Below are 22,531 nucleotides of genomic sequence, written 5' to 3'. Positions count from 1 at the left end.
CCACCACGCTCAGCCACATGTGAGATTTTGAGGAGGGAAGGAAGGCAATAATGTTGCCACCTAGAGTCCTAGCATATAGGATTCCTGGTAGGGCAAGAGGATAGTTTGAGCCCAGTGCAAGGCCATCTTGAAGCTGGATTTAGTGGTTTGTGTCTATTATCTCAATAATTAGGAAGCTGAGACAGGAGAATCACTGAGTGTTTGAGGCCAGCCTGAGCTACATAGTGAAACCCTGCACATTAAAAAAAAACAAACAACAAAAACAAGGGTTGGAGAGATGGCTTAGTGGTTAAGGCACTTCCCTTTGAAGCCAAAGGACCCAGGTTCAATTCCCCAGGACCTACACAAGCCAGATGCACAAAGGGGCACATGCTGGAGGCCCTGGTGTGCCCATTCTTTCTTTCTCTATCTCTCTGCATCTTTCTCTCTCAAGAAAAAATAAATAAATAAAACAACAAAAACCAAAACCTCAATCTCTGCAACATAGCAAGGTTCTATCTCAACAACCATGTTTTTTCTTTAATATCTGAAGAGCTGTCAGAAAGCTAGTGAAGATGCTAGTTTATGTGGCTTTAGAAGGAAGGTTTCAGGAAGGAAAGTTTTTTTTTTTTTTCCTATAAATAAGACTTTGCTCACAATGTATGCAGTGATCAGTGAACACACTATCTAGAAGGCAGCTGACACTTTGTGGCTCTCCCCAGGGGAACCAAGGCCAAGGCCAAAGCAGGTGTGTGTGGGGAGGTGACAGAGCTGCCAAAACTGGGGCACCTCAGCCCTTCAATGGTCTCTTCCATGAACCTGTCTGTGCCCCAGCCTCCAAGCACATAGCTTCTCAGGAGGCAGGAGGTCAAGGCCCCCTGGTGCTGCCTTCCCCTTCATTTGGGTGTCCTTAGGGTTAGCTCCACTACTCAGATCACCCTTCCTGTATCCCCCATCATCTTCTTCATCTTACTTTTTTCCCCCTTCCTGACATTTTCCTGACGCATTGCTGCCTGTCAAGGCATTTTGTCTGACCCTCTAACATGTTTGTTTCAAGGTCTTTAAGAACTGTCCTGAAATCAATCTAGCATTTACAGAGACAGCCCAGACAAGGCTGCTGTGTACATCTATTCTATGAACTAATGATTTCCCACACAAAACAAGGCACAGGGCTCAAGGGGAAATTTTCAATAACTGTAGGTGTCCCTGGATTCATCCATGAATAAATTAAAGGTGGTGTGTCCATACAATGGGTTATTTTCTCCCATAAGAAGGAAGTTCTAGCTGGATGCCATGGTGCACACGTGTAGCCTATGAGACCAGTCTTAACCTGCCTCCAACCCTCGGTCCCCTATCAAGGAAGTTCTGACACGTAGGTAAACCTTGAGCATCCAAGGCTGCATGAAATAAGCCAGTCACAAAAAGGTAAATATTGTTAGGATTCCTTTTATATGAGGTACTTAAGAGAAGTCAAACTCATAAACAGAAGTAGAATGGGGTTTCCAGGAACTTGGAGGAGTACGGGCCCCAGAGTTCAGGTTCCTACTGGAGGAAATGAAACCATGAGGAAGCCGGCTGGTGGCTGAACAGCAATGTATGTGCTCAATACCATCCGGCTGGACACTTGAAGATGACCAAAATAGCAAAATTTATGCTGTTTATTTTGCAGCAACAAATGTAATAATTAGGGGTTATCAGGAGAATGCATTGTCAATCAAGAGGGGCTTAGAGTGGTTAATAGCATCTGAAAGACCCAACCAGACCAGAGGCCAGCTCGTTTGGCCGGAACACCTCAGTAGGGACGTGGGGCTCTGCGAAGGGACCAGTGTAGGTGAGTGTGCGGCTTTCGGCGGCAGCCAGGCTTCCCGGGCCCTCAGCAAGCCTCCGTACCTCGCCAGGCCGCGCTCTTTCGGGCTCCGAGGCGCGGCCGCAGAGAAGCGCTCGAAAGGGGCTTTCACAGGAAGAGGGGCGGCGTCACCAGGAGGGGCCCGGTCCGGGTGCCGCCCGGCCCCGCCCCGCCCCGCCGCGCAGGCCCCGCCCCGCCCCGGCGGACCGAGCAGGAAGCTCGCCGTGGCTCTCGGACGCCGCGTCCCGAAAGGTGTGGAGGGGGCGCGGGGCGCCGGTCGCCGTCGGGCCGTGCCTCCCGCGCGCCCAGCCCCGCGGCCCCGGCCCCACCTCCCGTCCCGCGGCGGCGCAGGCCCGCGGCCGCCCCTCGCCCCCCGCCGGGCTCCGGCGCGCCGGCTCGGGGCTCCGCTGCTCTGGCCTGGGAGGCGGGGCCGGCGGCGCGGCGTCATGCATATGCATGAGCGGCGCGGCGGCGGCTCCATTGTGCCCTCGGAGCGGGCGGCGGCGCGATGGCGCGGGCGGCGGCGGCGGCCCGGGGGCGGCGGGCGGCGCCGAGGGCGGGCTGAGCGCATGGAGCGGCGCGGGCCGGGGGCTGCCGCTGCGAGGGGCCGGGCCGGGCCGCGCGGAGGTGAGCGGGCCTCGGGGACGGCGCGGGGCGGGCAGGTGCGGCGGGGGCGGGCGGGCAGGTGCGGCAGGTGAGAGCCGGCAGGTGCGGCCGCTCCGCCCGCGGCGTGTCCCCCGGCCCCAGCCCCAGGGCCGCGGGGCGGTGGAGGCCGGGGTGCGGGGGGTGTGCTGTCGCCCACCTGCCGGCAGGCACCTGCCGCGCGTGCGTCGCGGTGGCGGGCGTCCTGGGCTCCGCGGGGTCGGGGTCGTCTCACCCCTCCCCTGAGCCTTTGTTGGGGGCCGGCCGAACGGGGTAACCGGCGTTGGGGGTCCTCCCGAGGGAAGGTGGCCCGCTGGGCCCTCCGCTAGTCGGTCTGTGAGTCTCAGCCCCGGTCCCCGCAGCCTCACCTTCACGGTGCGCCCCTCACTCCCCACTGTCGCGTCCACCATCAGGGTTACGTGGGGGCCCTCGGAAGGCCGTTGGTGGCGGCCGGAGGAGACGTGCCCGCCGCTGCCAGACCCCAGCTGCTGTTTGATGGGGACACCCTTTACAAACTACAGCTCAGGCATGAGGGTGCCCTGTTCTCTCGAGATGCCTTGTGTGTACCCCAGGTACCCAGTTTTCCCCAGGTGTCCTGCTGCTTCAAGGTATCCTTTCCCCACCAGCTAGTGCTTGCTTTACCTTTCCACCTGCCCTGGCCCCTTCACTACTGGGTCCTGCTTCCTACCTGCCCTTCTACCCCTCTTCTCCCCAGGGTGCCCTCTTATACAGAAAATTCGTGGTGATGTCTTTAAGTTATTTATGTTATTGCAGAAAAATTCACAGGGACACAAACAGAACATGTGACTTCTAAGACCATGGTGGACGTGAATAGGGTGAACACAGACTCACCACCACCAGGTTCTGTAAGCCAGAACCGAGGGCATCCCTTCACCCTGGACCAGAACTGACTTCCAGGCCCTTGTCGTGGGTGGAGGGTGGGCGAGCAGTTAAAGCTTGAAAATACAAATGAAGAGACATAGGTGAAGACTTCTAAGGAACAGGGCCGACATGTCTGGGGAACATTCTGATGACTGGGATTGACCTCCAAAGGCTGATGACATAAAGCAGTCATGTGTCTTACTCCCAGAGTGGCCTCCAAATTCCCTTCTTATACATCTAGATTTTAGATTGTTCCTCTGGCCATTGGCAAATGCTCATTCCTAGACTTCTTCATGAACATTTGGTTCTACACTGAGGCCAGTTAGGAGTTGAAGCCTAATGCATAAAACAGGACCTCCAGTCACCTGGGCACTTGAGTACCCTACCTTTAGTACTAGGGACCCTGCTGTCCTCCTTCAGAAAGATCACATTCAATATTCACTTATATCCGCCCCCCTCGTGTGCGTGTGTGTTTTGAAATGCACTGGATTGCCCAAGCTGGCCTTCAACTCCTGATCCCAGGTGATCTTTCTGATCCAGTCCTGAATAGCTAGGACTGTAGGTGTGTACTACCTCACTCTTCTCTGGAATTGCAATTTCTCTGAAAGCTTTTGATTCCAATGTCTGGGTAGATTGATGAGGGGCCATTGTCCTAGAATGGGGCCCATTTGCTGGGTGCCTAGAGGTTGATACAACCAGGACATTTTGGGGTGTGACTACTCTGGGACACCCAGAAAACAACTTTTCTGAAGCTGTAGGCCTGGAGGAAGATGTGACCTGAGTGACTGACTGAAAGTCTTGTGGCTTTCTAGAAAGTAGCTCTGCCAGGGGAAGACCTAGCTTCTAGTTGGAGTTAACACACAGTGAGAACTAGGCCTCCTTCCTAGCTCTGCCTTGGAACCAGAAGGTGTAAGGAGGGCTTGCACTCATATTTGCTTGTGGATAGTAGAGGAGCCATAGGATAACAGACCTGGAGGGCTAGGGACCTTTCCAGAGAGACAGGCTGATGTGTGAGTTCAGGAACTCCTTTCAGTGTAGACAGAAGTCAGGAGGAACTGGAAATGTCTGTGGTGTCTGTCCACAGCAGACAAGCATAGTGGGTGGAATTCCCCAGGCCCGTGTGACATACTAGGCTGCTGTGGATGCCTCCTCAACCCACACCTGCCCTTCTCTCTCTCCCCAGCTCTGCATTTCCTAGATCTGAGGTTCTCAAGCTGGTCAGCAGTAGCAAGAGGTGCAAGGCCCAGGCCCAGGCCTCAGCCCACCCTACAGTCCCTGGGTGGGGCCTTTCTCTCCAGCCTGACGGCTGATTGTATTGTACCAAAATTGGGGAACTACTGTTCTAGGTGACTTGAAATGAGGTGGGGGGGGGGCGCCTGCCACTTGTCTCCCTGCCAGTCTGGTCACCGCCTTGTTCTTGGGACAGCCAGCTTTGGGGTAGAGAAGGATTACCATCACTGGTTTTTAGAGGGCTGCTGTTGGTGTGATTAACTTGTGGGGATTTTTGTTTTTGTTTGTTTTGACATAGTCTCATTATGTAGCCCAAGCAGATCTTGATCCTTCTGCCTCAGCCTCCCAGATGCTCTGATTTCAGGCAGGAGCGCCCACACTGAGCTAATTTTCTTGTGGGTTTTTTTTGTTTGTTTGTTTGCTTGCTTGCTTTTTTTCCCAAGGTAGGGTTTCACTCTAGCTCAGGCTGACCTGGAATTCCCTATGTAGTCTCAGGGTGGCCTTGAACTCACAGTGATCCTCCTACCTCTGTCTCCCAAGTGCTGGGATTAAAGGTGTGCACCACCACATCCTGCTCCTTAATTTTGTTTATCTTATTTATTTGAGAGTGACAAACAGAAAGAGAAAAAGAGAGAGAATGTGTGCACCCTGGCCTTCAGCCACTGCAAATGAACACCACCTTGTGAATCTGGCTTACGTTGGTACTGGGGAATCTAGCCTCAAACCGGGGTTCTTAGGCTTCACAGGCAAGCACTTAACAAGTAAGCCATCTCTCCAGCCCCTTGTTTTTGTTTTTTGAGACAGTCTCATGTACCTCAGGCTGGTCTTAAACTCCCCATGTAGGAAAGGTTGACCTTGCACTCCTGATCCTCCTGTTTCTACTTCACAAATGCTAAGATTACAGGTGTGTACCATCATGTCCAGCTTTGGCTAAAGTCTTTTTACTCTAGCCCAGGCTGACTGGAACTCACTATGTAGTCTTAGAGTGCCCTTGAACTCATGGCAATTCTCCTACCTCTGCCTCCCCAGTGATGAGATTAAAGGCATGAGCCACCACCCTTGGCTTTATAAAGTTTTTATTTTGAGATAATTATAACCATCTGCAATTGTAAGAAAGCACAGAGAGATTCCTTGTATCTTTACAGTTTTCCTCAATGGTAACATTTTTGCAAAATTGTAGCACAAAATCACCCCAAGACTGCACATTGATACAGGTACCTTTCTGTTTTGCATTTATATTCACACATGCATCCCTTCTAGTAAAGTTAGAGAAATGGGGGCGTGGTGGCGCACGCCTTTAATCCCAGCACTCGGGAGGCAGAAGTAGGACAATCACCATGAGTTCGAGGCCACCCTGAGACTCCATAGTGAATTCCAGGTCAGCTTGAGCTAGAGTGAGACCCTACCTCGAAAAACCAAAAAAATAGTTAGAGAAATGGGAAAGCAGCCGGGCATGGTGGTACATACCTTTAATCCTAGCACTTGGGAGACAGAGGTAGGAGGATCATCGTGAGTTCAAGGCCACCCTGAGACTATGTAGTGAATTCCAGGTCAGCCTGGATTAGAGTGAAACCCTACCCCCCCCAAAAAAAAAAAGAAGAAAAAAGAAATGGGAAAGCTGTCATTCCCTTCCCCCACATTTAACCATCAATGTTCTTGACATTCTTAATTTTGATGCATCAAATGAGGGCTGGGTGTGGTGGCGCACACCTTTAACCCCAGCACTTGGGAGGCAGAGGTAAGAGGATCACTGTGAGTTCAAGGCTACCCTGAGACTACATAGTGAATTCCAGATCAGCCTGAGCTAGAGTGAGACCCTACCTGGAAACCCCCCCCCCCAAAAAAAAGAGAGAGAGATGGCAGATGAAGGAGGTGTACAATGTGTGGCCTTTAGGACTTGGCTTTTTCCACTCAGCATAGTTGCTTCAAAGTTTACCGAAGCACTTGTGTGTTAGTGGTAATTTATTCCTTTTTCCAGCATCCAGGCTATGAGTTGGGTATACCACAGTTTAATTCCTTATCCATGGTTGGACATCTGGGCTGTTGCAATTTTTTTGGTTATTACAAATAAATACATTAATGTACAGATTTTTTTTTTTTTTTGAGGTAGAGTCTCCCTGTAGCTCAGACTGCCCTGGAATTTACTATGTAGTCTCAGGGTGACCTAAAACTCTTGGAGATCCTTCTACCTTTGCCTCCCAAGTGCTGGGATTAAAGGTGTGTGCCACCATGCCCAATGATGTACATATTGTTTTGTGTGAACAAAAGTTGACATTTCTCTGAGCCATATGCCCAGGAGGGTAGTTGCTGGGTCATACAGTGGTAGTTGCAGGGTAGTTACACAACTGGCCATGGTTTTCCACAGTAGCTGTCCCATTTACATTCTTAACAGCAGTGTGTAGGAATTCCAGTTTCTCCTTGCCAGCATTTTGTGATGTCACTGTTTTGTGATGTCACATTTTGACAGATGGGTAATGGTAAATTTTCTGTTTCTCTGCTGACTGTGGTACTGAGCATCTTTTTATATGCTTATTTGGAGAAGTGTGTCTTGGATTTTGCTTATTTTCTGCTTAGGTTTGTTTTTTGTTTGTTTGTCAAAATAGGGTCTCAACTCTAGCCCAGGCTGATTTGAAACCCACTCTGTAGTTCCAGGCTGGCCTCGAATTCACACACTGTCTCCCAAGAACTGGAATCAAAGGCTTGTGCCACCATAACCAGATAGGGTTTGGTTTTGAATTGAGAATTGTTACTCATTTTAGAAACCAGGGTTTGTTTTTTTTTTTTTGTTTTGTTTTGTTTTTTGTTTTTTTGGCATATGGCTTGTAAATATTTCTCCCAATTTCTAGTATTGCTTATATTTTCTTACTGATTTTTCACAGAGGAAAAGCTTTGAACTTAAAGTTAATTTATCAGTTTTTTTTCATATATGGATCTTGCCTTTTGGTATCAAGCCTAAGAACCCTTTGCCTAACATAGGTCACAAAGAATTTCTGCCTTTCCCTAAACATTTTACAGTTTTCTGGTTTATATTTAAATCTAGGACAGTTCATTTTGAGTTAATTTCAATATGTAAATCATGGATTTGTTGTTTGTTTGATTTTTGTTTTGGTTTGATTTTTCGAGATAGGGTCTCACTCTGGCCCAGGCTGACCTGGAATTCACTATGGAGTCTCAGGGTGGCCTCAAACTCACAGCGATTCTCCTACCTCTGTCACCTGAGTGCTGGGATTAAAGGCGTGCGCCGCCATGCCCGGCATCTGTTGATTTTCAGTACTGGGGATGGTGACCCGAGGCTCATGTGTGCTAGTCAAGTACTGTGTCACTGAGCTAGGCCCGCAGTCCTTGCTCAGTTTCTTTGTGTTTGCAGTGTTTGCTGCCCGCGTGGCCTGTAAAGATCCAGTTGTGTAGCACTGTCGGAGAGGCTCTCTCTCGGTTGAGTTGTCTTGGCACCTTCAGGAGTATGTGCGTGACTGTTTCTGGCTCTCTGTTGTCTTCCATTACTCAACGCTTCTGTCTCCATCAGGAGCACTGTCTTGATGACTATGTGTGGAGACCCTGATTCTTGACCCTGTGGGAGGAGATTCAGCCTATTGGCAAGTTCTCCTTCCCACCAGATCGCCATCCTGGAACCAGGCAGTGGAGACAGGGATGCCAGCCTCTCTTGTCTTACTGGGACATTGCAGGCACCAGAGTCAAGTTTGGCCACCCATGCGGGGATTGACTCCTGTGGATGGGACATCTTCTATTCCCTTTCCCTATTGGTCCCCTTCTGCTCCAGGCCTGGTACTAAGGTGACAAGTATCAATGGAAGTCCAAGGCTGCCCAGGCTGACCTGGAATTTCACTCTGTAGTCTCAGGGTGGCCTCGAACTCATTGCGATCATCCTACCTCTGCCTCCCAAGTGCTGGGATTAAAGGCATGCTCCACCGCACCCAGCTGCACAGTTCATTTTTACTTGCTCTCACATGTTCTGGGATCTTGGGTGGGTGGCTTTCTCTTACAGAGGCTCTCAGTCTGTACTGAGCTCTGAGTGAGGTCTCTCATAAAGCACACAGTAATGTTTGTCTCAAGGCTAAGTGGGTGACGGGTTCTCCCTCTTCCCCTACACTAGAGAGAGGTCCCATGAGTACTAAGTGACAGAATAGAAAACACTAGAGGTCGTCATGATTCAAAGTATGTGACAGCCTTGGATCCTTGACAAGGCAGTGAGGTCCTGGACAGAAGTGCCCAGGCCTCTCCTGGAGACTTCCCTGAGAAGCACTTGCCATGTGGCCTTTGTGCCCTTGTGGGCAGACCAAGCAGAGGTGGGCACAGAGATGGTGCAGGGTTTTAGGACGCACGCTAGTACAAGTGAGACTCTGGCAAGGGGGATAGTCTGCCTGGGGTCTCTGTGTACCTGACTGGGAAGGGACTTTCTTTTGGCACTTGAGAGCAGCCTGGAGGTGTCGCTCCTATGGCTTCTTACTACATAGGAGCACAGATCCAGCACAATGGGCACGAGTGGTCCTGCCAGTGTCAACTTAGCACATCCTCTCCTGATCTAGCTATAGCTGCTGCTGCTGCCCTGTTCTGAGGATCGAGCACTCCTGGCCCCGTCCTGCAGGCATGGTTTAGCACCCTCCTCCTCCCACTGAAAACTCACAGCAGGGGCCCTGCTTGGCTGTAGGTACTGCCCACCTCCCCACCTGTTGTGCTGTGTGTGTCCCTGCCTGTGGGGAGCTCCCTGAGGATCACAGATTGTCTGTGGGCCAGGACCGCTTACCGAGCCCACTTCCCATGCTCACATTGGTCTCAAGCAGCCGCCTTCTCACCCCCCACCCTGTAGCATCTAGGTCAGTTTGAAGGCCCCCTGGTTTTCAGCCCGACGACCTTGATGAGAGGGAGCTACCAGGCTATACCTGATCTTCCCTGTCCCTACCTCAGAGTCCCTGCTGGTTTTGTTCCTTCTCTGTTAGGGCTGTCCAAATTGGTATACCCCACTGGCCCTCAGTCCTCCACTTTGGGGCATTCTGACGTTTTCCTAGCCTTATATGGATACCCAGTTCTTGGTGTAAGAGAGCAGGTGTGGAAAGTATTTGAAACCAGAAAGCCTTCTAGGCTGAGTGACCCCACAGTGAGTCCAAGGGTTTAGCTTCAAGAGCCTCTGTCAGGAATATTTCATGCTGGATTCTAGACATCAGCCCCTTCCACTGCCCAGCCATCCCATACAGAAAAGGGGGCAGCTCTGGTGGTCCTGGGATCCTTCTGCTCAACTGAAATGCTTGCTTCTGAGCCTAAGCTCGTCTCTTCGCCCTTCTCTCCACCAGCCAGGACAGCTACTCCCAGATTAATACTGGCACACCTGGCCTGTAGGCTGAGCCGTTGCCAATGAACTCCATGAACCCCATGAAACCTGCCCTGCCCCCAACGCCACACGGGTGAGTGTGGACTTTTCTTGCCTGTCCCTTACAGGCCCCACTCTGGGGTGGGTGTCTGTGGCCTCCTGATTGTGGCCTTACCAGCTGCTTTCTCTATAGTGATGGTTCATTTGCATATGAGTCTGTGCCTTGGCAACAAAGTGCCACTCAGCCAGCTGGGTCACTGTCTGTGGTCACTACTGTGTGGGGAGTTGGCAACGCGACCCAGAGCCAGGTAAGCATCTACCTGTCGTACCCCCTACCCTATCATTCACAGCCTTAACCCTCGAAGTACTTAAACCATCTTAGAGCTCCAAAAACAAGGAGCCAAGGTGGTTTTCTAGGACACAAGGATGGCCTTCCTGAGGTGAGTCCTCAGGTGCTTTTCTTTTGCACTGCCATGGGATTTCTTCTGCTTTCTTCCCTTGGCCTCCAGAGTGACCCAGCAGACGTGGGGACAGCCACTCCTCCCCTGCCGGGTCTTTCCCATTGCCAGGCTTCCCTTGGCATCCAGCACTTGACAGTTGTGACTTGAAGAGAGTGGTTTGGCTGCTGCTTTTTGATGAGTCCCACTTCTTGTAGGTTTTGGGGAACCCCATGGGCCCTGCAGGAAGCCCTTCTGGTGGCTCCATGATGCCTGGTGTGGCAGGTGGCAGCTCTGCCTTGACTTCCGCTCAGTGCCTGGGACAGCAGGCGTTTGCTGAAGGTGGCGCTAGCAAGGGCTATGTGCAGCAAGGCGTGTATGGCCGTGGGGGCTACCCTGGGGGCCCCAGCTTCACCACTGGGTAAGCAGAGCCCCTCAGCTGGCCAGTGGCTTGAGGCATTAGCCTGACAAGGTACCTCAGAATTGTTGGACATTGCCTCTTGTTCCATCATTGGTTCTAATAGCCACAAGGGAGGGAGGGTCTGGAGGGACGGGCTTACCCTATGTGCTGTCTGTGTGGCCTCATAGCGAGCCTTTGTAGAGATTGAAGCAATCCTGTGTCTTCTTGTAGGTATGCTGGCAGCCCTGGCGGCCTGGGCCTCCCCTCCCATGCTGCGCGTCCCTCCACTGACTTCACACAAGCAGCAGCTGCAGCTGCCATGGCCGCTGCTGCAGCCACTGCCACAGCCACGGCCACAGCCACTGTGGCTGCCCTGCAGGAGAAGCAGAGCCAGGAGCTCAGCCAGTATGGAGCGGTGAGGCCCCCTCCAGCTCCTTCCATGTGGCGTCCAGCATGGGTGGACCTACGAGGAGACTTGGCGAGACAGTGGAGACTGAGGACAAGCATGGAGTGTGTGGGATGTGGGGCACCAGTGAGAGAGAGACGAGTGGGGGCGGGGGCTGAGAAGAAGGGACGGTGAGGCCAGCTGCAAGGGGTGTATGCCCACTATAACTTGATTGTGTGTCTAGTTTTTGAGCCCTTTTTGGGTGGGTCCTGGAAAATTCTTTTTTCTCTTCCCAGATGGGGACTGGACAGTCTTTTAACAGCCAATTTTTGCAGCATGGAGGTCCCCGGGCACCCAACGTCCCCCCTGGCATGAACCCTTCTGGCATGGGAGGAATGATGGGTCCCTCTGGCCTCTCCTCCATGACTATGAACCCCACCCGGGCAGCTGGCATGACGCCTTTGTATACAGGACAGCGCCTACCCCAGCATGGGTACCCTGGCCCTCCCCAGGCCCAGCCATTGCCCCGACAGGGGGTTAAGAGAGCCTACTCGGAGGTGAGTGAGTGGGTTGTCTAGCCTGGCCTGAGGCTTTGGGTGCTGACTTCCCCCACTCAAGTGCCCTCTGAGCAGTGGTCAGAAGGGCTTCTGCAGTAAAAGTGGTCTGTGACCCCGCCAGAATCAGGGTCTGTCTCCCAAGGACCTGGCAAGCTGCTCCTCCTCGATGCTGCTTTCTCCCCTGGGCGTCTGCCTCTTTCAGGTGTATCCAGGGCAGCAATACCTGCAAGGAGGCCAGTATGCACCCAGCACTGCCCAGTATGCACCCAGCCCTGGGCAACCCCCTGCTCCTGCTTCCTACCCTGGGCACAGGCTGCCCCTGCAGCAGGGTATGGGCCCTGCAGGACTGCATTACAAGGTAGGGCTGGCTTCTCTGGGCAGTCGTCCCCTCCAGGAGTGACGGGCTGGCCAGGGGCTCCTTTCCAGTGCAGGAAGTTTCCAGGGTGAAGGGGTCATTCTGAAAGGAGCCTGAACCTTGTGTCTCCATGAACATTTGGTGCAGGGAGTAGTACACAGGCATCCACATCATCCTGACAACTTTTATGGAAAAGGGCCTGGGGGACTGGCCCTTTCGGCTGGTCATGTGCCCTGTCTGGCCATATGGAGGCTAGAGCATACCTCGTGGGGACCCTGGGTGGGCAGGATGGCATAACTGTAGGTTGAGAAGGGAAAGGCTGAAGGAGCATTGAATGCACATGTCTTTTCAACCCCTCTGGCTCCAGTCCCACTTTCTGTAATAACTTTTTACATTATGAAATCAGTCATGTTCCTTGTGGAGTATAGGGAAAATATAAGGGAGTGTAAAGTACTCAAATCTCAGCACCCCATGTGTGGTAGGAGGTTAGGATCAAGCCTAGGGGATCAGCAGGGGGGTGGTAAGGTGGGGTGGGGCCCAAGGCATACTCAGTTTTCTCTCCTGCAGCCTGCAGAGCAGTTCAGCGGGCAGGGCGCCAACTTCAGCGGGGGCAGCATCGGCTACAGCCAGCCCAGCCTAAGTGGGGTATGGGACGTGCTTGGTGGATGGACTGGGAGGCTCACAGGGTGGGCACGTGGAAAGGGGCATCGAGGCGGAAGGAACTGCAGCCACCCTGCCCAGCATCCTTAGGCTGCCTCCTGCCCACCTGTGTTCTGATGGTTCCCAGGGCTGTTCTATGAACAGACTCCACCCCACCCACCCTGCCGTTCTGCTGTGACTGTTTGTGCTCAACCCTACAGCCTGCCCGCTCCATCCCTGGCTACCCCAGCTCCCCGCTGCCAGGGAACCCTACACCACCCATGACGCCCAGCAGCAGTGTTCCCTACATGTCCCCAAGCCAGGAGGTCAAGTCTCCTTTCCTGCCTGACCTCAAGCCAGGTCTCAGCTCTTTGCACCCATCGCCTTCTGGTGAGTGTTCACCTGCAGTACAACAGTCATGACAAGACTGGAGCAGCCACGGGATTCAGGAGAGTCCCGCAAGGAGCTTGGGGGCCAGGGACAGTTGATGGATCCTGAGCAAAGGGTTCTATCTTCATAAAGACAGGCTGGTTAGTGGTGGGCTTTCCTGTTTTCTTTTGGAGCTTTATACACATCTGTGGAGGCAATGAATCTTCTCTCCAGAAAAATACCCAGGTTCCCAAAATGAGCCCTGGAAGCTTATGCTCTGGCTAGGAACCCTTGCTTGCAGGCAGACAACTGCAGCCATAGCTGGCATCCCCCATTGAGCCGTAGGACAATGGCAGGTGGCTTACTCACTCTGGTCTCCGAAGATGCTGTCTGGGTTGGGAGCATGTTCCTTTACCATGTTCAGAGGACACTGGGCTGGATGATGGAGTCAGAATGGAGTATTTGGACTTTATTCTCACATTCTGTGGAGACACTGACTGGGCCCAGTATAGGCAGTGACTCAGCCCTGCAGAGCATTCCTGATAGGGTTAGGGGCCTTAGGGCACAGAGACTAGAGATCCTCTGGTGAGGTACCCAGCTCATGTCCAGCACACTTCTGCCCACAGGAAGTGGCCCTTGTGATGAGCTGCGCTTGACCTTCCCAGTACGAGATGGAGTGGTCCTGGAGCCTTTCCGCCTGCAGCACAACCTGGCTGTGAGCAACCATGTCTTCCAGCTCCGAGACTCTGTCTACAAGACACTGATGCTGAGGTGAGTCCCAGCCGCCTCACCTCTCGGGCCCCTCCCACGTGGAATATGGGCTGCCATCGCCCTTTTCCTTGGCAGGCCTGACCTAGAGCTGCAGTTCAAGTGCTACCACCACGAGGACCGGCAGATGAACACCAACTGGCCCGCCTCGGTGCAGGTCAGCGTCAACGCCACGCCCCTCACCATCGAGCGTGGAGACAACAAGACTTCCCACAAGCCCCTCTACCTGAAGCATGTGTGCCAGCCTGGCCGCAACACCATCCAGATCACGGTCACCGCCTGCTGCTGTGTGCGTGTCCTGCAGGGGCATGCGTGGGTCAGACTGGGGTCAGCTGAGGTGCCACCTGGATGACCGACCCTCTGAGGGCTTGGTTGGGAGCAGGATCGTCACGGGCAAGGCTAGGCTGTGGGGCCTTTACCCTTACTACCACTTGTATGCTCCATTTAATCTTGTCCTTACTCCTTAAGAAAAAGGGATCCAGTCACATATACCCTGTTTTCTAGTTAAATGTAAATTTGCCAGATTGAATGCTCATATTAAGAAAAATCAAGCTGTGTTGAAAGTTCATGGAAGGGTACTTCACAGACATGAGGACCCAAGTTCAATCCCCAGTACCTCTGTGGAAGTGCCAGGCACAGTGGTGCACACCTGTAATCCCAGCACTGGGGTTCACTGACCAGCCAATCTAGTGTAATTGGTGAGCTCCAGGCCACTTCTGAGTCTCTCATCCTGTCTTAAAGAAAATAGTTTTCCTTAAGATGACACCCTACATAGCCCTCTGGCCCCACACACATGCACTCATACATGTACATGCACCTTCCATGTTCACTAATACTCATACACACACTTGGAAGAAAAAAAAAAAAGGAAAGAGCTCACGGAAGTTCACCTGCCAGTGGCCAGACACCACCCAAGAGTTTAACTTAGATCTGGTGTCTGGAGGGATGTGTAATTAGGAGAATATGGAAAGACATCAGGTGATTGAGGGTTTTTATTTTTAATTTTTCAAAAACTATTTATTTATTTATTTATTTGAGAGAGAGAGAGAAAATGGGCACACCAGGGCTTCCAGCCACTGCAAATGAACTCCAGACGAATGGGTCCTTTGGTTTTACAGGCAAGCACTTTAGCCACTAAGCGATCCCTCCAGCCCATGATTGAGTTTTGACTGAAAACTAAACTGATTGAACAGGAGCGGGGTGCACAGCAGAGCTGTTGAATTGCAGTGAAGCAGGTCAGCTAGGGTCATGTAGGCTCTCGGGAGAGTCGAGAAGAATCTTCCCATATGTCAGCACTAGGACAGGGCCTCACTGCCAGGAGCATGGCTGGCCCAGCCCTCTCCCATCCGGAAAGCTTCCCTCCCTGTCTGATAACAGTCTCCCCCCTGGCTGATGCCATCTCCCCAGCCACAACTTCCCATTCAACGTTCTTCACTCTGTTGCAGTCCCACCTCTTCGTGCTTCAGCTGGTGCACCGTCCATCTGTCCGCTCCGTCCTGCAGGGCCTCCTCAAGAAGCGCCTCTTGCCAGCTGAGCACTGCATCACCAAGAGTAAGTGGTCCCTAACCCTCGGCCACTGAGGCCAGACCCAGGCTGAACATTGCTGTGTGGCACATTTTGCCACACAAGGTCATCTCTTATGCTGGTGGCTCCATGGGGGATATGGCTAGCTCCAGGTTACCCCTCAGAGCTGCTGATTGAGCAGTTCCTGGGTCCCTGGTGGGCATTCTAGTTCATAGTCTCTTCTTCTTGAGGACCCTTTACTCAAGTTCTTTCCCCTGTTGATGTCAGTAAAGCGGAACTTCAGTAGCGGCACTATCCCTGGTACCCCTGGGCCTAATGGAGAGGATGGGGTGGAGCAGACGGCTATCAAGGTGTCCTTGAAGTGCCCCATCACCTTCCGCAGGATCCAGCTCCCTGCCCGTGGTCATGACTGTCGTCACATACAGGTGTGTGGTCCTAGCAGAGCTTTGTTGGACTTTGCTGCCTTTTAAAATTCATCAGAAAATTATCCCAGAATTGAGTAGAATCTAAATCAGAAAATGACTTGAGAAAACTGGCAGGTTATTTAAAACATGTTTTTATTTATTTGTAAGACAGATTATGGGTGTTCCAGGGCCTCTTGCCACTGCAAATGAATTCCAGGTGCATGCTTCACTTTGTGAATCTGGCTTTATGTGGGTCCTGGAGTATCGGACCCAGAACAGCAAGCTTTGCAAGCGCCTTTCCTTTAACTGCTGAGTTATCTTCCCAGCCCCCGTTTGTATTAAGTACATGCTTCATGATCAGGGAATTCTACTTCTGGCTATTTATCCAACTAAGACATGGATACTAATATTCATTGCTGTAATTTAATAGCTTCAAGTGAAAACAAATGTTTATCAACAACATAGGGAAAAGTTTTGAGCCTCTGTGGTGGTGCACACTTGTAATAACAGCACTCAGAAAGCTAAGACAGAAGAGATGTCAAGTTTGAGGCTAGTGCAAGTCTCAAAACAATTTTCTTTGAACTTAAAATATTTTTTCAGCCGGGCGTGGTGGCGCACGCCTTTAATCCCAGCACTAGGGAGGCAGAAGTAGGAGGATCACTGTGAATTTGAGGCCACCCTGAGACTCCATAGTGAATTCCAGGTCAGCCTGGACCAGAGTGAAACCCTACCTCGAAAAAAACTAAAATATATATGTATATATATATATGTTTTTCATTCATATGGGTGTGGTGGTGCATGCCTTTAATCCCAGAACTCAAGAGGCAGAGGGTAGGATTGCTGTGAATTTGAGGCCAGCCTGACACGATATAGTGAATTCCTGGTCAGCCTGGGCTAGAGTGAAACTCTATCTCAAATAATAATAATAGTAATTAGTTTATTTGCAAGCAGAGAGAAAGAGAGACAGAGAGAATGGGTGCACCAGGGCCTCTAGCCACTGCAAATGAACTCTAGCTGTTTGCACTACCATGTGCATTTGGCTTACATGGGACCTGGAGAATTGAACCCGGGTCCTTAGGCTTTGCAGGCAAGCACCCTAACTGCTAAACCATCTCTCCAGCCCCCCAAAAGAAAAGTTTTGAGCTGCAACTTCAGCTTCATTCTCTGAGGCAAATGTGGAATATTAGCACCTCACCCATCAGTTCAAAAAGATGAGCCAGCCATGACCTGAAAGGCCTGCTGCCTCCCCTGAGATTGGACTTTTGTTTCTCTGAAATATAATCGTAATTCTTTAAAAATGTTGTTGGGGCTAGAGAGATGGCTTAACAGTTATAGCACTTGCCATGAAGTCAAAGGACCCCTGTTCAACTCTCCAGATCCCACATTAGCCAGACACACAAAGGTGAGGCACATGCAAGGCTGCACATGCCCACTAGGTGGCACAAGTGTCTGGAATTTGATTGCAGTGGCTGAGGCCTTCTATCTCTCCTCTGTCTCTCTCTCACATACTCTCTCCAAAAAAAAAAAAAAAAATTTTTTTTAACTTTTTTGTTGTTTTTTTTTGAGGTAGGGTCTCACTCTAGCCCTGGATGACCTAGAATTCACTATGTAGTCTCTTGAACTCACAGCCATCCTCCTACCTCTGCCTCCCAAGTGCTGCAAGTATGTGCCATCACACCTGGCTTAAAAAACCTTATTGGTTCATTTGAGAGAGAGAAAGAGGCAGATAGAGTGGGTGTACCAGGGCCTCTCAACATTGCAAACGAACTCCAGATGCATGCACCACCTTGTGCATCTGGTTTGTGTGGTTAGTAGGTGATCAAACCTAAATCCTTAGGCATCGTGGGCAAGTGCCTTCACCACTAAGCCATCTCTCCAGCCCTAGCCATAATTTTTCTAATATTTTACTGGTTATTGCATGCCTGGGGTTCCATGTTTTAAAAGTATAAGGATATGGGTGTAATCTTCTTCCTGCCCACCTTCTAAAGTTTCCGTCTTTGCAGAAACACCTATCAAGTAATAGTGCACAGGGGATTTAACCTAGGCCTTTATGCATGCTAGACAAGCACTCTATCAGAGCTACATCTCCAGCTTGCTTTTTCTTTCTTCTTCTTTTAATTAATTTGCACAAGAGAGAAAGAATGGACACACCAGGGCCTATAGCCACTGCAAACTAATTCCAGATATATGCACCACCTTATGCATCTGGCTTTACGTGGGTACTGGGGAATCAAATCTGGGTCCTTAGTCTTTGCAGGCAAGCACCTTAACTGCTAAGCCATCTCTCCAGCCCTTTTTCTTTCTTATTAAAAATATTTATGTACTTGAGAGAGGAAGTGAGTATGGGCACACCAGGGCCTCTAGCCAGTGCAAATGAATTCCAGACACATGTGCCACTATGTGAATCTGACTTTACATAGGTACTGCGGAATCAAACCTAGGCTGTCAGACGTTATAAGCAAGTGTCTTTAACTGCTGAGCCATCTCTACAGCCTCTTGATTTTCCCTTCTAACATCTGTCTTGGGTCAGGGGATTCCCTGTTAGTTGCATTGCCTAGTCTTCACTTTGATCCGGGGTCTAGCAGTGCTAGGGTGGGATTCTTGAGGCATCCTTAGCTTGGTCCATTAGGATGACAGTGCAGTAGAAACCTAGTATATGTTGTGTCTCAGACACACCTAAGTAAATCACTTTGCAGCAAATAGGGAGGCCATGGTGAGAAATGACTTGTCTCCCATCTCTCTGCAGTGCTTTGACCTGGAGTCATACTTACAACTTAACTGTGAGCGGGGAACCTGGAGGTGCCCTGTGTGCAAGTGAGTCTCTTGTGATGAGGGGAGAGCTACCACTTCTTCAGAGGCATTTGTGGGTGCAACTTCTAACTGTCAGCAAATACACAAATCCAGTGGAAAAGGTGCACAGCATGGGCCAGGGTAGAAACCTTTATTGGATGGCCTTGCACAAGGTCGTATCATCCTCAGGGTCACCTCATACTGTGTCACGTCACATACCTTGGACACTTGCTGCACCCAGGGTGGGTTCCCTGCAATTACCTTGCACAGGTGGTGGGCTCCAGAAGTAAGTGACAGGGCTGACACCCAAGATGATCTGGGAAAGGCCTCTAAACGGGCCTCCTTTGCTTTCTACAGCAAGACGGCATTGCTGGAGGGCCTAGAGGTGGACCAGTACATGCTAGGCATCTTGATTTACATTCAGAAGTAAGTGTCCTCTTCCTGCCATCTCTGCATCTGTGGCCACCAGAGGGCAACCCTGGAATGAGTGCAGTCTTCTGAGCCTCGTCCCACCTTGGAGCAGCTGCACTCCAGGCCAGAGTCCCACCTCTGCACCTCAGGCCCAGGCCCAGGCCCAACACCTGCTGAGCACCCAGAAGGTGCTGGGTAGCAGAGTGTTTGAGTGGAGGGTCTGGTTGGAAGTTTACCTGCAACTGAGGGTGGGCAGCAGGTGCTGGGTCGATGGTGAGTGAGCAGTGCTCATGTCCCTGCTTAGCTCCGACCACGAGGAGATCACCATCGACCCCACGTGCAGCTGGAAGCCGGTGCCCGTGAAGCCCGACCTGCACATCAAGGAGGAGCCGGATGGGCCAGTGCTGAAGCGCTGCCGCACCGTGAGCCCTGCCCACGTGCTCATGCCCAGTGTGATGGAGATGATTGCAGCCCTGGGCCCTGGCTTTGCCCCTTTGCAGCCCCCCTCAGCCCCTGCCCCCAGCGACTACCCCAGCCAGAGTGAGTACGGCACACCCAGGCTTGAAATCAGGTGACACTATGCACATGACTTACCTCCAGATCAGCCTCCTTCCATGCGGCATTCTTTCAGCCCATGCCACACACCTAGTTATGGGTGTGTCCAACCCCAACATGCTGAGGGTGTCTGTCCTGCACATCCCATCTCTGGCAGGGTAGGGAAGGCAGTCTGTGGCCCTAGGAAACAAGCAGTGAGGCCTCTACCCTTTTCCCCAGTTTGGAATTAGGAAAAGCTCACTTGAATAGTTCTGTGGACTGAACCCATCTTGAGTGTCAGCATAGGACCCCCTGTACATGTGGGGTCCTATTCTGTCACCTTGGAAGCTTCCACTCAGCAGTTTATGGGTTCAGTCACCCTTGCTGTGATGAGAAGAAATGGAGACTCACTGATAGCAGTGTTTGCATCTTACCCCTGCTAGAGCCAGCTTCTGTCATTGCATCTCTGCCAGCCTGAGCACTCTTAACCTGACCCTCCTCTTGCAGATTCCAACTTTTTGGGCCCTGGAACCTTCCCAGAGTCTTTCCCAACTACCACACCCAGCACCCCAAGCCTTGCTGAGTTCACCCCAGGGCCACCCCCCATCTCCTATCAATCTGACATTCCTAGCAGCCTCCTGACTCCAGAGAAGTCCACCCCTTGTCTCCCGGGCCAGGTCAGTTGTGTTCTGAGGCCCAGAAGGCGATGCGACCCCAGGGAACCTTTGGGTTATTTTTAACAAGTTCTTCTCTCCATCCTCAGATGGCACCAGCAGGCCACCTGGACCCAGCCCACAATTCTGGACCACCAGGGCTGCACACCTCCAACCTTGTGCCCCCCCAGGGTCCCCAGCTGCACCATCCAAACCCTTCCCCTGCATCCCGGCAGCCCCTGGGCCAGCCGAGCACAGGGCCCATCAGTGAGTTGGCCTTTAATCCTGCCACAGGCGTGATGGGCCCCCCCAGCATGCCTGGAGCTGGGGAGGCCTCAGAACCAGCTCTGGATGTAAGTACCAGGACCCATGCTGGGGAGTGCATGCGAGCTGTTGGGGCTATTTGTCCATTGATCCTTGGGTCCATTTCCTCCCCGACCCCTCTTCCTAGAAGGAGAGACCGTGACCCTTCTAGGAGAGCCTGTAATACGACGTCACCCAGATGCAGCTTTGTTAGTCACAGGCTGCATACCTGTAGCTATGGGGTGTCCTGGAGGTCCAGGCTAAACCTGTCTATTTGTTCAGTTCTGCATTTTGACACATGGGTGCTGTGAGTCCAAGCTCAGTATACAGTTGACTGTCCCTGGACCATAATAGAAACTTGCTGAAGTCCCACACAAGAAAGTCGAGGAGGAACAGCCCAGAACAGAAAGTCCTGCCTAGCACCTGCATTTGTCCCTGGGAGTCACACTGGGGACCCGTCCCAGGTCTGTGCCACCTCAGGCGGACACCTGGCTCCTGGCAGTGCTGAGCTCTTGTCCCGCAGCAGCCTTCCCGGGGAGCACATGGGTGTTTGGCAGGAGTGGGGTTGCTTAGCATCTTCTTTGGGCATGGAGACGGGGGGTGGGGGCTACGTGAGGAGGCTGATAGCAGCGCTGCTAGCACATGTGCTTTGTCCTCAGCTGCTCCCAGAACTGACCAACCCCGATGAGCTGCTCTCCTACCTGGGTCCACCCGACCTTCCTACAAACAGCAGTGATGACCTGCTCTCACTCTTTGAGAACAACTGATCCTGTGTTAAACTTCAGCCTGGTGGGGACAACTCAAAGATGTCACTGCAAACTTCCCTTCTCACCAGCTCCACAGGACGGCTGGTGGTCCTCCCTGAACCCCTCCCGTGCATATGGCCCAAACCAGGACCTGCCACTGCTGGCCCTCTCAGAACTGGAAGTAGCCCTGTGCTCCAAGGGGCTCCAGGCCAGTGACCCTCACCACCTTCCCTCCACCGAGCTCACTGCTACAGAATGGGTCTTGCCAAGGTGCCCTGCCAGCCTCTGCCTAGCCATGTGTACACACCTCACACCCTCGTCTCATGGCCTTGCACCTTGTCTTTTCGCCCTGCCTGCTTCTCCCACCCAGCCTGCATCTTGTCTAGCATTGACCCTTCTGTTTCTACTCCTCCAGAGAAGAGCCAGGTATGAGATAAGCTGGCTCTGCCCCCTCGGCCTGCAGCTCCACTGGCCTGCGCCTGGCATTCTCAGCTCAGAGCCGTGCAGAGTGCCAGCCTTCCAGGGCCTGGTGCTCCAGTCAGCCATGTGTGATGTGGGGCTCCTCTCCCCACCCTGAGCTTGAGGCTGAGGTGGGGGTGGCTATAAAGCACAACAATGTACATAGTGTCGAAACGCTAACAGCTGGGAAAGGGAGGGGACAACCATTTCAGTCAGCATGTTTCCTCTGGGCCAGCCCAGGCCTTCCCTGTGCTGTTTGTCCCTTTCTGAGTGCGGACAGCTTGAAGGGATGTTCTAGTGGGGAGGGGGACAGTGAGCTGCTCTCCCAAGTTGCCCTTTTCTGTGAAAGTGAAGAATTAGATCAGCTGTGTTTTTTAAAACCACCTCATCTCCACCCTGTGGAACCACACCCAGGTTGGGGGAGGCTGTTGCATCTGCTGGCAAGGTGCCCAACCCTGCAAGCAGGGTGCCTGGCCTGTTGTGTCTCCTGTCTGTGCGGTCTTATTAAAGGACTCCCTCGTGGTGGGCCCGGCTGAGTCCATTCTTCATGATGGGAGGGGTTGGGGGACTATGGTCTTTTTTGGGACCAGGACCAGCCCATGGATGGCTCTTAGTGTTCCACATTGAGCCCTGGATGTTCCCAGCCAAGCCTCAGTTATTCCTGAGCTATAGTAATTTTCCTTTTCCCTGGAATTTTCCAAGTTGGCTTCAGCTACAGAGCTGGTTTGCCAAGTGTCCCCGGTTTGTCTAGAGACATTTGCCACCATGTCACCTTCTGTGGGTGTGCCCTGGAGCAGGGGTCCAGCTGTCAGGTGACCCCAGCCCACCAGGATCCTCTCTGGTTCCCGGGCTCTGTCCTGGGAAGCTTTTGCTTGCTTCCCCTCTTCCCTATCCA

The 22,531-nt window shown here is 52.3% G+C and overlaps 2 protein-coding genes across 7 annotated transcripts; one reads left to right on the top strand and one right to left on the bottom strand.

The window, feature by feature from the left end:
* Positions 1-1,713: 1,713 nt before the first annotated feature.
* LOC123455364 (proline-rich protein HaeIII subfamily 1-like) lies at positions 1,714-2,877 on the bottom strand. Its single transcript, XM_045136160.1, has 2 exons — positions 2,033-2,877; positions 1,714-1,930 (listed from the first exon to the last, which is right to left on the bottom strand). Exons 1-2 carry the CDS (start codon positions 2,875-2,877, stop codon positions 1,714-1,716), a joined length of 1,062 nt encoding a protein of 353 aa, XP_044992095.1.
* Positions 2,032-22,164, top strand: Zmiz2 (zinc finger MIZ-type containing 2). Of its 6 annotated transcripts, none has more exons than XM_045135910.1 (20): positions 2,060-2,077; positions 9,124-9,241; positions 9,886-9,996; positions 10,096-10,210; positions 10,558-10,760; positions 10,971-11,154; positions 11,421-11,681; positions 11,884-12,039; positions 12,604-12,681; positions 12,897-13,065; positions 13,671-13,815; positions 13,891-14,101; positions 15,258-15,363; positions 15,604-15,761; positions 18,487-18,554; positions 18,888-18,956; positions 19,246-19,481; positions 19,983-20,152; positions 20,239-20,481; positions 21,091-22,164. In XM_045135910.1, exons 3-20 carry the CDS (start codon positions 9,947-9,949, stop codon positions 21,196-21,198), a joined length of 2,730 nt encoding a protein of 909 aa, XP_044991845.1. In that variant the 5' UTR covers positions 2,060-2,077; positions 9,124-9,241; positions 9,886-9,946; the 3' UTR covers positions 21,199-22,164. The 6 variants fall into 6 exon arrangements, with proteins under 6 accessions (XP_044991848.1, XP_044991845.1, XP_044991847.1 ...); XM_045135909.1 differs by lacking the exon at positions 2,060-2,077 and adding an exon at positions 2,410-2,452; XM_045135908.1 differs by lacking the exon at positions 2,060-2,077 and adding an exon at positions 2,410-2,452 and having other exon boundaries at positions 9,124-9,245.
* Positions 22,165-22,531: the final 367 nt, after the last annotated feature.

Source organism: Jaculus jaculus, chromosome 16 (assembly GCF_020740685.1).
Source record: "Jaculus jaculus isolate mJacJac1 chromosome 16, mJacJac1.mat.Y.cur, whole genome shotgun sequence".
Classification (NCBI taxonomy): Eukaryota; Metazoa; Chordata; class Mammalia; order Rodentia; family Dipodidae; genus Jaculus; species Jaculus jaculus.
The sequence above is the reverse complement of the archived record's forward strand: the minus strand, read 5'-3'. Positions and strand labels throughout refer to the sequence as shown.